Raw genomic sequence first — 15,997 nt, forward strand, 5'->3', positions numbered from 1 at the left:
AAAAAAAGAAAAAAATGGGTTTTCTCGGCCAAACACGTAAAACCTATTTCATTTCTTAACTCAAACCCTATCTTTGCTTTGAGCTCGTGTTAGAAATCACGACTTTTCACAACAAGTCAGCAATGACGCCCGTGTTTGAAATCACGACTTTTCACAACAAGTCAGCAATGACGCCCGTGTTTGAAATCACGACTTTGTACATGGTATTGTCAACTTTAATAATATGCTATTATGACTTTGTTTCAAGCTCCTTCAAATGACCCTATTAAAATATATTATTATTTACTTATAAACTCAAAATAAAACTCTCTTCCAACTACGTTCAAAGCTGGTTCTTTGTTCTATAAATTGATTGGCTCCCCCAAGATCAGTTCTTCACTCCTAAAATCTCCGACCCTCTGAATCCAATGAAGAAATTCGAGGTGGTTTTCATTCCCGGCCCCGGCATGGGTCACCTTGCCTCCACCGTCGAGATGGCCAAGCTTCTCGTCGCCCGAGATGCCCGTCTCTCCGTCACTGTCCTCGCCATCAAGCTCCCCCACGACGCCCAAACAGCCCACCACATTCAGACCCTTTCAGCCGCTTTTGAAGGAAACTCCGTAAGGTTTATTGTTCTTCCTGAACTAATCTTTCCAAGCGATGGTAACAGCAGCAGCAGCAGCAGCTTTCTTGTGGAGAAACTCTATGAATCTTACAAACCCCATGTGAGACAAGCTGTTACTAACCTCATTGGCTCCATCAATCTTGTGGGTTTTGTCATAGATATGTTTTGCACAACTATGTCGGATGTCGCTAAGGAATTTGGGGTTCCTTGCTATTTGTTTTACACTTCTAGTGCTGGGTTTCTTGCTTTTAGCTTTCATATTCAAGAATTTTATGAACAAAACAAGAACATTGAAGAATTGCTGCAAAACCCAGATGGGGAATTAGCTAATCCACCTAGCTTTATTAATCCTGTTCCTCGTACTGCCATTCCTGGATTCTTCTTTGATAAAGACATGTCTGTTTGGTTTCATGATAATACGAGGAAATTCAGAACAGAAATACAGGGGATTTTGATTAATACATTTGTGGAAATGGAATCACATATGATGAAATGGATGTCAAATGGGTCCTCAAAAATCCCCAATTTGTATGCAATTGGACCCATTTTGCAATGCAATCCTAGTGTTAATGATGGTTTAGAAGCTCTGAAATGGCTCGATGAACAACCGGTGGATTCGGTGGTTTTTCTCTGTTTTGGAAGCAGAGGAAGCTTCGACAAGGATCAAGTGGCGGAGATAGCTCGAGGTTTGGAGCGAAGTGGGGTTCGGTTCTTGTGGGCTCTCCGGCAGCCGTCACCGGAGGGTGCGATGGATGTGCCAAATGACTACGCCGACATCAACGAGGCTCTACCGGAGGGGTTTCTTGAGCGAACTAGGAGTGTTGGGAGGGTTATTGGGTGGGCGCCGCAGGCGGAGATATTGGCTCATCCGGCGACCGGTGGGTTCGTGTCGCATTGTGGTTGGAACTCGACGTTGGAGAGCTTGTGGCATGGTGTGCCGATGGCGGCGTGGCCGTTGTATGCGGAGCAGCAGTTTAATGCGTTTGAAATGGTGGCGGAGCTGGGATTGGCGGTGGCGGTGTGCTTGGATTATAGGAAGGATTTGGGGAGAGAAGGGTTGAGAGTTGTGAGTTGTGAAGAGATTGAATGTGGGATTAGGACATTGATGGATGAAGGGAATGAGATTAGGAAGAAAGTTAAGGAGAAGAGTGAAGAAAGTCGGAGGAGTATGAGGGACGGTGGTTCGTCGTTCGTTTCGTTGGGTCGTTTTATTGATGATGTCTTGGCCAATGCACCCGAAGGCAACCACTGAAAGCTCGTAGATTGGTTCGTAAATCTTCCCGTAGATTCAACTTTGGGTCTGGATTGATTGATAATAAGGTGTAATCGACTCTGTTAGGATGATGGATATTGGTAGTATGTTTACATAGTGAAAACTCAATCGAGTTGATCTTTTAAGTATGTTTTAAGAAATAGTAATCGTTCGATTGATCTTTTAAAAGTGCAAATGTTAAAGAAGTTTGAATTTGTGTATATTGATGGATTGGTCATGGACACGAGAGACCGTGAGTGAAGAATTTGAGGGTGTTGAGTTAGCTTTGAAAAGCTTTGGCAACGAAGTTCAAGTGGGTTATTCCTAATAGAGAATATCTCGACTCAACCCGACTTGGTCCAATATAAATAATTGTCTGTGAGATCCCATATTGATTGGAGAGGGAAATGAGTGTTAGCGAGAACAGTGGACCTTGAAGATGGTGAATTATGAAATCCTATATCGATTGGAGATAGGAACGAATGAAAACGAGGACACTGGACCTCGAAGGGTTGAATTTTGAGATCGTACATAGATTGGAGAGAGAAACAAAACATGTAAAAGGTGGGGAAATCTCTCCGTGCCAAACACATTTTAAAACTCGGAAGGAAAGCCTGTAAATGATAATATCTACTAGCGGTGGCTTAAGTTGCTATATTGTCAACTTTAATCAACATGCACTTTAGGGATTAGGGTTTAGCGTTTAGTTCACTTATTGTCTAGCCTTTCACGTGCCCAATGGACATTTCTAAGCTCAACCCGATCCTACCAGATCGAACGTAGTGGTTGTCAATTATTTGATTCCCCGACCATTTATATTATTACCACTAAAAATATTAATTCTTTATCCAAAGGCACAGCGAAGCCATGACGTCATCCATCTCTGTTAAAAACTTCAATATAATTACACAAATACCCTCCTCCCTCTCCACTGATTCTGCCGTCCTGTGCTGAAAATGAAGAAGCTGGAGCTGGTGTTCATCCCCACGCCGCTCATCGGCCACCTCACCGCCGCCGTCCACCTGGCCCACCTCCTCACAACTCGACACCCTCCTCTCTCAATCACCATTCTCATAATCAAACTCCCTTTCCCCACCAAATCCGCCCCTCTAATCCAATCCCTCTGTTCCTCCTCTGCTTCCGACCGGATCCGATTCATCACCCTCCCGGAACAACCCATCCCCGAAGGCACCAAAAGGACCCTCCTCCTCGACCCCCTCGTCCAATCTCAGAAACTAAACGTTGCCACCGCCGTCGCTGACCTCATCTCCGCCGCGGACGGAGGACCGGACTCCCCGACACTTGCTGGGTTCGTCGTCGACATGTTCTGCATTCCCATGGTGGATGTGGCCAACCAATTTGGAGTCCCTACGTTCGTGTTCTACACTTCCAGCGCTTCCTTTCTAGCCCTCCTCTTCCATCTCCAAGAGCTCTACGACAATGAGTTCAATCACGACATGGACCGGTTACTAAACTCCGCCACAGAGTTCGCCGTCCTCTGTTTTAGGAATCCGATTCCGAGGAAAGTGATTTCCACCATGTTTATAGACAGAGAAGCGACTGAATGGACGCACGCCCTCACTCGGAGATACAGAGAAGCAAATGGGTTTCTAATCAATACATTTTCCGAGCTCGAACTCGACGCGATTCGCTGGTTCGCTGAACAGAGGCTCCCGCCTGTGTACGCCGTCGGACCCATTTTAAATCTGAATAAAAACCCCCAAATCGGAGAAAGTGAGGAGGAAATCATGAAGTGGCTGGACGAGCAGCCGCCGTCGTCGGTCGTATTCCTCTGTTTCGGGACTATGGGGAGCTTCAATGAATCTCAGACCAAGGAGATCGCCGAAGCGTTAGAGCGAACCGGAGTCCGGTTCCTTTGGGCGATACGGCAGACTCCGCCGGAGAGCGTATTACCAGAGGGGTTCATAGATCGGACGGGTGGGATCGGAAAAGTGATAGGGTGGGCCCCGCAGATGGAGATATTGAAGCATCCGGCGACGGGAGGGTTTGTATCGCACTGTGGGTGGAACTCGGTGCTGGAGAGTTTGTGGAATGCGGTGGCGGTGGCGACGTGGCCGATGTACGCGGAGCAGCAGGTGAATGCGTTTGAGATGGTGGTGGAGTTGGGAGTGGCTGTGGAGGTTTCGTTGGATTACAGTATGATGGTGGCGGAGGAGGAGGAGGAGGAGGAGGCTGTTTTGAGGGCGGAGAAGATTGAGGGCGCCATTAGAAGGCTGATGGAGAGGTCGGATGAGCTTAAAAGGGCATTAATGGTTAAGGGTGAGGAAAGCAAGAAGGCGATGATGGAGAGTGGATCTTCTTTTAATGCACTTAATCGTTTCATTGATGCAATCATGCCTAATCGGTTCGATCCGAGTGAATCAGATCACTGAAGTCGACACACACGTACCTTCTCCTTTTTGTTTGATTTCTCCTCGTTCAGCTCGATCGATCATAGGATGTTAGTCATTTACTACCTAGATAAAACAAACTCTTTAAGTCTATAGTCTAATGGGTAAGAGTTAAACTAGAGAACCGCTTGGATCTTCGAACCCTCCCCAAAAGCTCATATGACCAAAGAGCTTAAGCTCGAATAGAGAAAAACTTGTAGTAATCTACTAGGATAAGAATGTGATAGAATCTACAAGTACGTTGCTTACTACATATATTTATACACTTTTTTTTTCTTTCTTTTTTTCAAGTTACTGCTGACCACTGGTCGTGTGGAGGAGTGCTCGAGAACTACTCGATTACATAGGCCAAAGGGGATCGTCTTGGGACATCAGTCATGTCTCATACCCATTTGCTGTTTGTAATAAACTCAAACATCACTTTTGACTTATTTGTCACGGTTTGAAATTCCAACTTGAAAAATGAGTTCACGGCAGTGAAATCGACTTGAATGTAAGGTATCTTGGTGGCTACAAATGGTGGGATTTTATTTTTATTCTTAAGTCAGAAATTACAACTTTAAATGTCAAAAATTCCGGTGATGATAATTAATTTTGCATTCAATTTTTAAATTCAGTGTCCCCCCACTACGCGGTTGGAATGGAATTTGAGGGTGGACCAGAAGTCAAAGTCGTTGAAAAATTAAAATAAAAAAAATAAAAAGAAAAAAGGTGAGCGAGCTTCTCATTGGACGGTGAGGATCAAACTGTCACAGGCGGACCTACCATTGCCTTTGATTTAGGAAGTATTTCAAATACTTTTGTAGTCTTCCTGATTTGACATTTGACACTGACTTATCAAGTCAACACTATTCGTTCTTCTTTTTCCATGAGGTTGACCTTTTGTCTTTTTAGTGGACTTATCTATCAGTCAACTATCACTCTTATCTCAACACGTGTAATGATCTACCTTTCATTCCTTATAAAGTGGGGTCTACACTTCCAAATGAACTTAAAGTAGAAATTTAGAATATGGTTACGTCTGATGTTCCCTTCCAACATGGTCACGTTATTTACTCATTCCTTCTAAAAATGAAGCTTACTCCATCAACCAACATAATTCATTTCAGGTCTCAAGTCAAGTAGAGATTTGGAATCCGAATTCAAAACTTAATAACTCCGGCTTTCACTTACAATATAGTCACATTACTTACTCTTTCCTTCTAAGAATGAAACTTAACCCATCAACCAATACGAGTCATCTCAGGTCGAATGTCACCCAATATAAAATTGTGCATATTTAGCTCGAGTACTTATGATTGAGCCATCGAAAAAGAGATAAACTTCGTTAGTATAGGTATACATTAGAGTTCATAAACCACTCATTTACTTATATGTAACAAGTTTCAACCCACGAACCAAATCAAATTTTTTTCAATTTTTAAAAATTCAACTCAACTCAAACCGAAAAAAAAAATACATACAACAGAAAACAGCTCAACAAAGTAATTCAAATTGTTCGAGATATCTAGTCATCTAAATATCTCTATATGGAATACCCATATTTTATACAACAAATTCATTTGCAAAACAAACATTTCACGACTATTCATGCAATTTATAATTCCAAATTATTTTACATCAGTTTCTCTAATATAATCTTCAACCTCAGAAACAAACTCACATGAACACTCCAATTGGCTGAGGGGAACTTTATAATCAAATCATGAGCCACAAAACATCTATCCATCCATCCTTCTCTATAAGGAAGACATAGTTATGCACAATTAATACTTAAAAATTGCTAAACAAAAACAAAAAAAGAGTAAATTTTCAAGCCCAGCGAGCGAGTGAAGACATCAAGGCAGCTCCAAGAATAAGAGAAAGATTGGCCATAAGTTGAAGTTTTCCATTACTCTGCATTCTTGGGTTCATAAAATCGGCAGCCAACAGATCAACAAGAGCCATATAGATTAAGATACCTGCTGAAGCTGCGTTCAATATCCCTTCCACTATCAGTGCTTTTGGGTCCTCTTCGTCGTAGCCCTTTGTTACTCCAATGCCTATTACTATCCCAATTGGTGTTGTCAGACAGAAGAATAGCGCCATTATTATTGTTGCTCTGTTCTTGAACTTTGCCTGCATGTTTCAACCAATTTAACCCCCTCAGGTTTGAAATTCTATCAATATAAGAAATGATTTGATTTAAATACGTTTCAAGATTGAGTCTCGACATCGAGCCAAACTGACTTAACTCGACTAGGTCTAGTTAAGCTAGTTTAACCTCCAACACTAAGCCACTAGTCTAACATATGTCTCGACGTTGGGCCACAATGACTTAATTTGATTAGGTCTAGATCAAGCTAGTTTAAACGTCCAATACTAGGCCCATCACCTAACACATTTGATATAAGTTTGACTTTGTAATAATTTACATCAATAAAAGTCATAATGTAAATATGTCACCAAAATTTACACAAAAAGGCTTAACAAAGATGAAGTATTTTTTTTGAAAAAAAAAACTAAATTTATACCATTGGAATATTAATACTAAAACACTAACCGTCCAAGTTCATCACTAACCGATCCTTTTGGATTTTTAATTCAAGGGTTGAGTTGGGCTTTAAAAACCTAATTTTCCGTAACCGAACAAAGCGAGCCATCACGGACTTAAAAGGTTGAGAATTAAATTAAAGGTTGAAAATTCAAAAAAAATATACTAATTAAATAGTTGAATTTGGAAGAATATATGATAAAATATTATAAAGTAGGTGCGAAAAGCAAGAAGATGCAGCAGCAAAGTGAACATAATTTAATATGATCTAATTTTCAACGTAAACTATGGGATGTTTTGATTGATTAATGATTTGTTTTTTCCTTTTTTATTTTAAATAAGGTTTATGGATGAGATTAGGAAGAAATATTTGAGAATTCGTGTCAATTTCAGTGGGCACCAAAGTCAACCAATGTACATAACTCTGATGACACAACCCACCAACCATAGGTCCCACATTTAATTCTCATATTTGACTATACAACCCACAAACATGTCCATCCACATGGTATCTATATATTAATTCTTTTACGCAATACTCACATAATAGTATTTTTTTAATTTAAACCAAAAATAATAATAATAATAATAAAAAGTTAAGTGCATCATTTTGTAACAAAGTCCGACCGCCAACTGATACTATTAGTTTTAGCCCAATGCATACAGCCAAATTTTTTATAAAAAAATTAAGGGTATTGTTTTGTAATAGCTCAAGTCCAGTGCTAATAAATATTTTGTCATTTTGACCCAATATATAGCCGTCGGGAGAGATTTCCACACTCTTATAAGAATGTTTCGTTTTCTCTCCGACCAATGTTGGATCTTACCACTCACCCTCTTAAGGACCCACAGCTCTAATACTATTTGTAAGAGCCCAATTTCTTCTTTCCAACCGGGATCTCACAACTCACCACTTGAGGACCCAGAGTTCTCTCACCACACTGTAGTATGTCAACTCTAATACTATTTGTAAGAGCTCAATTTCTTTTCTTGAGATCTCACAACTCATTCCATATTGTCCAGTGTCCACTCTAATACTACTTGTAACAGTCCAATTCCAGATATTGTCCACTAAGGATCGTTAGATATTGTTCACTATGGATCGTTAAATGTTGTCCACTATGGATTGTATCATCGTCACTTCGTAATTGAAAAGGTTTCCACACCCTTTGAATACTTCATTCCTCTCTCTTACTAAAATCATGTTTAAATTTTGGAGTTATTATTGAAAATTTTAAAAATTAAAAGGGTATTATTGAAACGTTTCAAATTAAAATGATTTTTTTTTTTATTTTATATAAAGGAGTTGGAGATAATTTTATTAATTTAACCTAAAAGAATAAAAAGAAAATACCTGAGCTATGGATCCTCCCAAGCCCATGCCCTCGAATAACTGATGAAAAGTAATGGCCGCCACTAGAGGCCTGATGGCTTTGGGAGTTTCGGAAACGCCCAAACCGATCCCAATAATTACCGAATGTACCACTATCCCCAGCTCGAGTACCTACACAAACACACCATTAAAATTAAACCAATTAAACAATTTCTGGTTTTCAATTCTCAAAATCTTCAATACGAACAATATCGATAGAGAAATCCGGTTACAATTTCTTCCGATTCTGTTTACCTGAGAGATCACGCGGTGCCGGAGAATCTCCGCCGGTGTTCCAGTGACATCAGAGGAGTCATGAGCGTGGCCATGACCACCGTGAGTATGAACAGGAATATGAGCGTCGATAGCTCTGCCGTTCATCTCATCAATCTCAGGCTGAGCTTTCTTCAGATGAAGGCGAGTATAATAAGAGCTAGCACCGGCATCCACCATTAAAGTACCAATAGCCGCCACCATAGCCACCAAGCCAGTGAACGGAAACTTCGCCCAGGGATCCTCTTTCAGTTTCGGCGATTTCAAACTCTCGTAAGCATCAGGAAGAACATGGATGAATCCGGTAGCCAAAATGACACCAGCGGCAAAGGCTTTAATAACAAAGAAAATCTCCTTCTCAGGACTCAAGGCAGGAATCACCTTACCGAGCATCGGAATAGAAACTCCGATTAATCCAGCGGCGAGAATCGTAGCTATGGCGACGATTTTGTATTTTAGGGCTAGCGGTTTGTTTCGGATTCCTTTGTTTTCTTCTTCTTCAGGACAGTGACAGTCTGTCTGTGCCGCAATCAGTGAAGGAATAAGCAGAAGAAACAGAACAAGAAAAACGAGAAGAAGAGGATGAAGCTTGAAGGTCGCCATTGCCATGGCCGATTAGAACGGTTATGGATTTAGGGCTTTTTTTTTCCTTTGTGTTGAAGAAGATGAATTACAGTTGGGATTTAAAGAGTTTGCTACGGACGTGCAAATTTCCATTTTCAGATATAGGCATTCAAAATAAATTATATTATTTTGCTAATGATATTTAATTAATTAATTAATTAATTAACTGTTTAATTAAAATGTTATTAATTGGCATGGCGAAAGGATGTCGACATGTGCTTAATTCACCGGCAATAGTGTCGAATGACTTGGAATAAATCGTTGAAGTCAAATTCAAATGTCGACATTTTTATGTAATTTTACCAAATTTCCAATTTTGCCCTCCATTTAATAATAATCTCCGCCATATTCTTCTTATTTTTTTTTCTTTTTCTTTTTTTCTAATTTTTTGAATTAGGGACTCTTTCACACGTTATCTAGTTAGACCAACTTTTTTTTTTTTTTTAATTATTATTATATTAAAATTTAGCAACATCTATTACTATTTTCATTTCGTCACTTGGATCACTCGTCGTTTATTCCTCATAAGTTAAGGATAACTCATCATTAGTTTGGTTCAATTTTGACTATTTTACACCAATTTGTCACCTCAATTTTGTTCACGTTGAATTTTTTCCCGTTCATACTCAAATTTATTCGTTTTTCTTTAGCTTTCTTTAATTTAAGGTTATTTTAGACATTTTCAATGAAATTCATGTAATGATTGTTGGATGATGAAAGTCCCACATCGGCTAATTTAGGAAATGATCATGGGTTTATAAGTGAGTAATACTAACTTTATTTGTATGAGGTCTTTTGGGAAGCTCAAAACATTAAGTGCATTTACAGAGGTAATTTTCCTATTATATTACCTTAGAGATAAGATAAATATTTAATAGATTTTCTTACCTAAGATACCCAACGTGTTTATAAATTATTACAAAGTTTAAATTATTAAATAAACAAAATTAAATTAAAAATAAAGGGTGCAAAGCATGAGGTTGGTAGCAAGGATGAATATTTTATTACATACTTTGGATAATAAAAAATAATTTTGAGCTTAATTGCAACAAATTTTATTATTTTCTAATTTTGTATATTTAATTCTTAAATAAAAGAATATATTATATTTTCTATCTTTATATTTTTGTATATTAATTAAGATATTATGAAGCCAAGTTTCATTATTTTTTAAATCCCAAATTATATAGTTTATCCTTTTCTAATTTTTAGCTAATATTTACCGATAATAAATTATATTTGAAATTGTCAAGAAATTGACTCGAACACATTAATTTAGAATATCGATCATTTTTTGTTATTGATATTAGATTTATCGAGCTCGTTGATAGTTGAGAATTGCGATACCGTGATTTTTAGTTATGCTCGTATGGATGGGTTGACATTATTTATTATTATTATTATTATTTTTGAGAAAAAATTAATTAACATAGACTTTATAATAATAAACATGAAATTAGTACATTGATGGTTATATAATTAATAGTATATTTTTAAATATAAAATAATGTTGTTGAATAATATAAATTAAATTAATAAATTAAGAATCTAATCTAATAATTTGGGATTGGAATTTAAGATGAAAATTTAAAATTTTATTTATTTTTATGAGGTAATAATTGAGGTATTTTTGTAATTGGCTGAAAAATTGAATAAATTTGGACCTATTAAACCAGCTGTCAAACTAATAGCTGGCACAAACAATAAGAGAGCTCCCTTGGAATTATATATATGTTAGAAATTTTTTTTTGGACCAATTCAAAAAAAATGACTCTCCACAATGATATGATATTGTCTACTTTGAGCATAAGCTCTCATGGCTTTGCTTTGGGCTTCCCAAAAGGTCTCATACCAATGGAGTTAGTATTCCTCACTTATAAACCCATGATCATTCCCTAAATTAGCCGATGTGGGACTTTCATCAGAGTTAGTATTCCTCACTTATAAACCCATGATCATTCCCTAAATTAGCCGATGTGGGACTTTCATCATCCAACATATTCCTCACTTATAAACCCATGATCATTCCCTAAATTAGCCGATGTGGGACTTTCATCATCCAACATCAAAGCCATGAGAGCTTATGCTTAAAGTGGAAAATATCATACAATTGTGGAGAGTCGTGTTCGTCTAACATGGTATCAGAGTCATGCCCTAAACTTAGTCGTGCCAATAGATTGGCAAATCCTCGAATGTCGAACAAAGGACTCCAAAAAGAAAAAAGGAGTCAAGCCTCCTCGAAGGTACGAAGGTAGTAAAAAATGACTAAAACTGCAAAGGAGTCGAGCCTCGATTAAGGGGAGACGTGCTTTGTTCGAGGGGAGGTGTTGGATGATGAAAGTCCCACATCTGCTAATTTAGAGAATGATCATGGGTTTATAAGTGAGGAATACTAACTCCATTGGTTTGAGGCTTTTTGAGAAGCCCAAAGCAAAGCTATGAGAGCTTGTGCTCAAAGTGGACAATATCATACCATTGTGGAGAGTCGTGTTCGTCTAACACATTGAATCAGTTTTTGTAGGTTGATCGGAGTTGACCTGAAAAGTTTGGAGATAATCTATGAGATGTAGATAGACAGTTTTCATCTCTATATGGACGGCAAGAATATCAGTTTTTGTAGGTTGATCGGAGTTGACCTGAAAAGTTTGGAGATAATCTATGAGATGTACATAGACAGTTTTCATCTCTATATGGACGGCAAGAATTTTTTAACTTTTTTTTTTATAAAGGTAAAAGCTTTCCTTTTAATTTAACCTTATTTTATTTTATTTTTTATTTTTTTGTATTTTTTTAGCATGATAAATTCTTCCCACATTTTTTAGGAAATAAACAACACAAAATATTATAATATTTCCATACATTTCACTTTATATTTAGTCAAAAATGCAATTATTAATTTTTTAAATAATTTAATATCTATAGGATGTATTTATTTGTGTGTTTTCATTTTAAAATTATTATCTTTATAATTTTAGAAAAAAAAATAAATTAAAATTTGAATTTGGTATCCCTTAAAATTTTAAATTCGATATTTATCTCGGGTTTCTATCAGTATTATTTTGGTCTCTTTCACCAATAATGGAAGCTGACATAATAATAATTTCTCGAAAATTTTAAATAATGTTATTTCTTTCTCGTCCGTTTCCTCCTTTCATCCATGGCTATCGTCACATCTTTTCTTTTTTCTCGTTCGTTTCTTCTTATTCTTTCTTCTTTTTCACTCGTCGTTTTCTCCTTAATTTTTATAATAAAAAATATTGTCACGTCTGTTGAAGATTATTGGGAGTGAGCCTCACATTCGCTGATTTAGAGAATGATCACGGTTTATAAGTGAGGAATAGGAGGTCTTTTCCGAGGCCCAAAGCAAAGCCATGAGAGCTGCTTAAGTGGAAAATATCATACCATTATGGAGAGTCATGATTTCTAACAACGTTAGCGTATTAGCTACAATAGTGAAAAAAAATGACGGGATTGATCAAAATAGTAACAAAATAGTAACAAATCTAAACTTAAATTCTTTTATAAAATTTTAATAAAATATATCTAAAACACTCTTTAATATTAGAGAAATAAATATATATATTAATTAAAAAAAGGTTTTTAATTAACTAAAAGAATATTTAAAATTAAATTACATATTTAGTTTTTTAATTAAAAAAATGCTTACTAAAACAGTAGAAAAGAAAAGCTTTGTGGCCATTGATTGGACGGTGAGAGAGTGAAACATGACAGACAGGTGAGCGGAGTGGAGTAGAGAAGGATAAAATTGGAATAAGCATGTGGCTTTTTATCCTCTACCAGCGGATCTAGACGTTATAGGCTGACATTGAATCATTAATAACAGTGAATTAATTGGTGTACACCAAAAATATTCTAAAGTGCACCAACCATTAAATTTATTCTCATACATTAAAATTTTAATCTAAGTTTCAATTTTTACATTATTTTCGTTCTCCACCGAAAAGGTGCTGTTCGGGATTGAATGGAAACCTCTTAATGGTTCGTGATTTATCTCAATACAGTATCTCATGAAAACTGTTTTAGTGGAACATAAGGGACGCGGCTCGAACATGAATCAACTGTGTGCCTATGTAGGTCAACCCTCTAAGGAAAAACGTCACTAATGTGAATCTGTTGAATATCCAAGTTGCTCAATCATCATATATAACATACTTAACAAAATAAAGTTATCCATGATCCAGCTTTTATGCTCGATCTCGTCTCTCCTTGGTCTCTAGCTACGAAAACAGGTAAATAAAGTGTTTTGTAAAGTATCGTTTTCATTTTTAGAGGATGATTATGTCATTAAAATAAATAAATAAATAAAAAGAGATTGATATTTAGAATTTAGATGAAGGATTTGAATAGAAAAAATTTTAAAAATAAGAAAATTTTTAAAAAAAATCTAGGGAGAGAGTATTGAAGATATTTTTCTAATTAAAAAATCTACCTTTTTGGACCATTGGCCACAATTTTCTCACGTGCCAACTAAACAATATATTACAGTTATATACAAGTTGGGTTGGGTTGAATTGAAAAAAAAGAATTGGACCAACTCGAAATTTTAGGTTGGTTGAGTTGGTGATCTGAGCAACTTGAATAGAATTGAAGTTGATAGTCCAAGTTTATCGAGTTATCGAGTCACGTCAGTGAATTTAGGCCTATTTTCTCAACCAAATTTTTATGGTTTAAGATTGGTAGTCCAAGTAAGTCAGGTTATCGAATCACGTCAGTGAATCTGGGCTCACACTTTACGACGGATGGATGTGGTTGCATTCTTTTAAGATGCTCAAAAGGAGTCTCCCATAAGTATAAGATTGTGTTGTTTATAGGATTCTATATTCCTTTGTAGATTAACATAGGACTTCAAAAGGAGAGAGCTTAGGTAAGCAAACCTCCTTTCAAGTATCCCACTAATCTAATGCTTTTCACAAATTCCCTTTCAATTCTCCTTTACAGAATGACCAAAAACAAAGAGAAAGATACATATAATAATATCAAACCATATTTATCACTCTTACAATACATACAAACAGGAAACCCCAAGCTTCAAAACTCTTCAATTACAATGATTCACAAACAAAACCCAAAAAGAAACGACCTGTTTTACAAGCTTCAAGGGTTAAAATTTCAACCTATATGCACAAACACATATCTTAAAAAGGGTCACAAAAGCCACATTGGTTCCTGAACTCACCGCCAAGTGCCCCTCTTTTGTTTTCTTTTTTTGCTTTGGCAATTAGCAGTTATGGTTTACGTTTACTGTCTGCGCCTAAACATATAGCAGAAACATACTACTGTAGAATCCATGAACAAGCATCAAATTATGCATGTGACATGTATTCGAACTTGATGTAAATACGTGTCTACCTTTTCTTCTCGTCTTTCTCGAATTCTTCGTAGAAGCCGTCTTCGTAATATTCTTCTTCGTCGTCGTCATCGTAATAATATTCTTCTTCGAGGTCTGAGTCACTGTCCTTGCCATTTTCTAGATATTTTTGCTGCTGTGCCCCCATTAACCGCTCTTGAATTCGGTCTCTGATGGCCGTGCCCTAAATACACCCGTTATGTTTCAGATTTAACCCTTTGTTTTAGTTCAAGAATCACAAAACCATGTATGTTTTTGTATGCTTTCTTTTTCTTATCTACTTCAAAACTTGCCACGTAAATGAAGAACAGGATACTTCGTGCATTAACTTACCATCTTATGACAACCTTCTTCAAACATCTCTAGAAATCCAGCCACCCAGCGATCAGCATTTTCCACCCACTCATTCCTGTGCATGCCGGCAGTTTTTGCCACTGTTTGAATCTGCAGTATCCAGAACAATCATTTTCAACAAAAAACAATAATTAAATATCCTGCCTCAATAATTAGATCGAGGAAAATAAAGCCCAAAATATAATTGTAGGTCTAACAAAACCAGATAAAGTCCTCGCTAGCACTGAAGTACAAAAAAGGACTTTTTTCACTTCAATGGGGAGAATAGAATACACCCAAGAAGCAATCAACTTGCTATATTAGGCGGCCTAAATATCAATTACCAATAAAAACTTCAATGCTTGAATTAGTACAGAAACAAAAGTTGGGATTTACGAGCATAAGAAAGAATTGAAAAGCAAGAATATGTCTGTGAATACATTGAAATACTAGGGTTCCATACTTTGATATCAGCACAGCTGTTTCTGGAATCGTTTCACGTGCTCAAAAAAAGAACCCAAAAGAATTATACTGCTTGCATGGTAGATAGCTGGCTCAAAAGTCAACTTTTCTTACTTGAAAAGACAACTTCATGAATGTACAATTAGAATCCTTTTCTAAGAAGATATATCACAAAATGAAATAAAACAAAAAGAAATGTGAAAGGCAGCCGCACAGACCACATTATTTTTGGAGTAAGTTCTAAAATCAACTGAAGGCAGAAAAAACACATAGGTACATTTCAACAAGTTGTTCTTTCGTGTTTTGCTCTTTTGGTGTCTTAATTCAAGTCATTTCAGGAAGATACAAAATGTAGCATAGAATCATCTCATCTAAGTTCTTCAATTGGTCAAGAAATCATATTCGCTTATGTGCAAGGACAGTGAAGTATCTGATCATTCGAAATAATTATGAGTCGTAAAAACATCGAGGCATCTTAAGATGCACACACCAGGCAAGGTGAAAAAGGTGGGCCCAAAAGCACACAGTGCATAGCTAAGTTTATTGAAAATAAAACCGTAGAAATATGGATTTCATCCAATAATATTGGCTTTCTCTAATGTGAATATCTCTAGCTTTTTTTCCTGAAACTTATGGTTAGCTATCAAGTCATAGCAAAAATGCACAAAACATAAGCCACGCCTTTAGGCAAATTCTAGTAACAAAATTGCAAGATTGCAAGTGGACTGCCCAGCTTCCTCTTTTTTTTTTTTTTTTTTTTTTTTT

At 36.8% G+C, this 15,997-nt stretch overlaps 4 protein-coding genes across 4 annotated transcripts in view; 2 read left to right on the forward strand and 2 right to left on the reverse strand.

Moving 5' to 3' along the window:
- Nucleotides 1-354: 354 nt before the first annotated feature.
- Nucleotides 355-2,000, forward strand: LOC111480887 (anthocyanidin 3-O-glucosyltransferase 2-like). The gene has a single exon (XM_023126108.1). The coding sequence runs from the start codon at nucleotides 408-410 to the stop codon at nucleotides 1,854-1,856; it is 1,449 nt and encodes a 482-aa protein (XP_022981876.1). The 5' UTR covers nucleotides 355-407; the 3' UTR covers nucleotides 1,857-2,000.
- A 600-nt stretch (nucleotides 2,001-2,600) lies between these two features.
- LOC111480888 (anthocyanidin 3-O-glucosyltransferase 2-like) lies at nucleotides 2,601-4,261 on the forward strand. Its single transcript, XM_023126109.1, has one exon. The coding sequence runs from the start codon at nucleotides 2,813-2,815 to the stop codon at nucleotides 4,247-4,249; it is 1,437 nt and encodes a 478-aa protein (XP_022981877.1). The 5' UTR covers nucleotides 2,601-2,812; the 3' UTR covers nucleotides 4,250-4,261.
- Nucleotides 4,262-5,726: 1,465 nt separating this feature from the next.
- On the reverse strand, nucleotides 5,727-9,155 carry LOC111480355 (zinc transporter 3-like). Its single transcript, XM_023125339.1, has 3 exons — nucleotides 8,428-9,155; nucleotides 8,155-8,304; nucleotides 5,727-6,385 (listed from the first exon to the last, which is right to left on the reverse strand). Exons 1-3 carry the CDS (start codon nucleotides 9,052-9,054, stop codon nucleotides 6,080-6,082), a joined length of 1,083 nt encoding a protein of 360 aa, XP_022981107.1. The 5' UTR covers nucleotides 9,055-9,155; the 3' UTR covers nucleotides 5,727-6,079.
- Nucleotides 9,156-14,032: 4,877 nt separating this feature from the next.
- Nucleotides 14,033-15,997, reverse strand: part of LOC111480356 (choline-phosphate cytidylyltransferase 2-like) — a 4,374-nt gene continuing 2,409 nt past the window's right edge. The window contains exons 7-8 of the mRNA XM_023125340.1: nucleotides 14,771-14,881; nucleotides 14,033-14,621 (exon numbers count right to left, since the gene is read on the reverse strand). Of these exons, the coding sequence (XP_022981108.1) occupies nucleotides 14,436-14,621; nucleotides 14,771-14,881 (297 nt within the window). The 3' untranslated portion in view covers nucleotides 14,033-14,435. The remainder of the gene's footprint in view (nucleotides 14,622-14,770; nucleotides 14,882-15,997) is intronic.

This window comes from Cucurbita maxima, unplaced genomic scaffold (genome assembly GCF_002738345.1).
Source record: "Cucurbita maxima cultivar Rimu unplaced genomic scaffold, Cmax_1.0 Cma_Scf00006, whole genome shotgun sequence".
Taxonomy (NCBI): domain Eukaryota; kingdom Viridiplantae; phylum Streptophyta; class Magnoliopsida; order Cucurbitales; family Cucurbitaceae; genus Cucurbita; species Cucurbita maxima.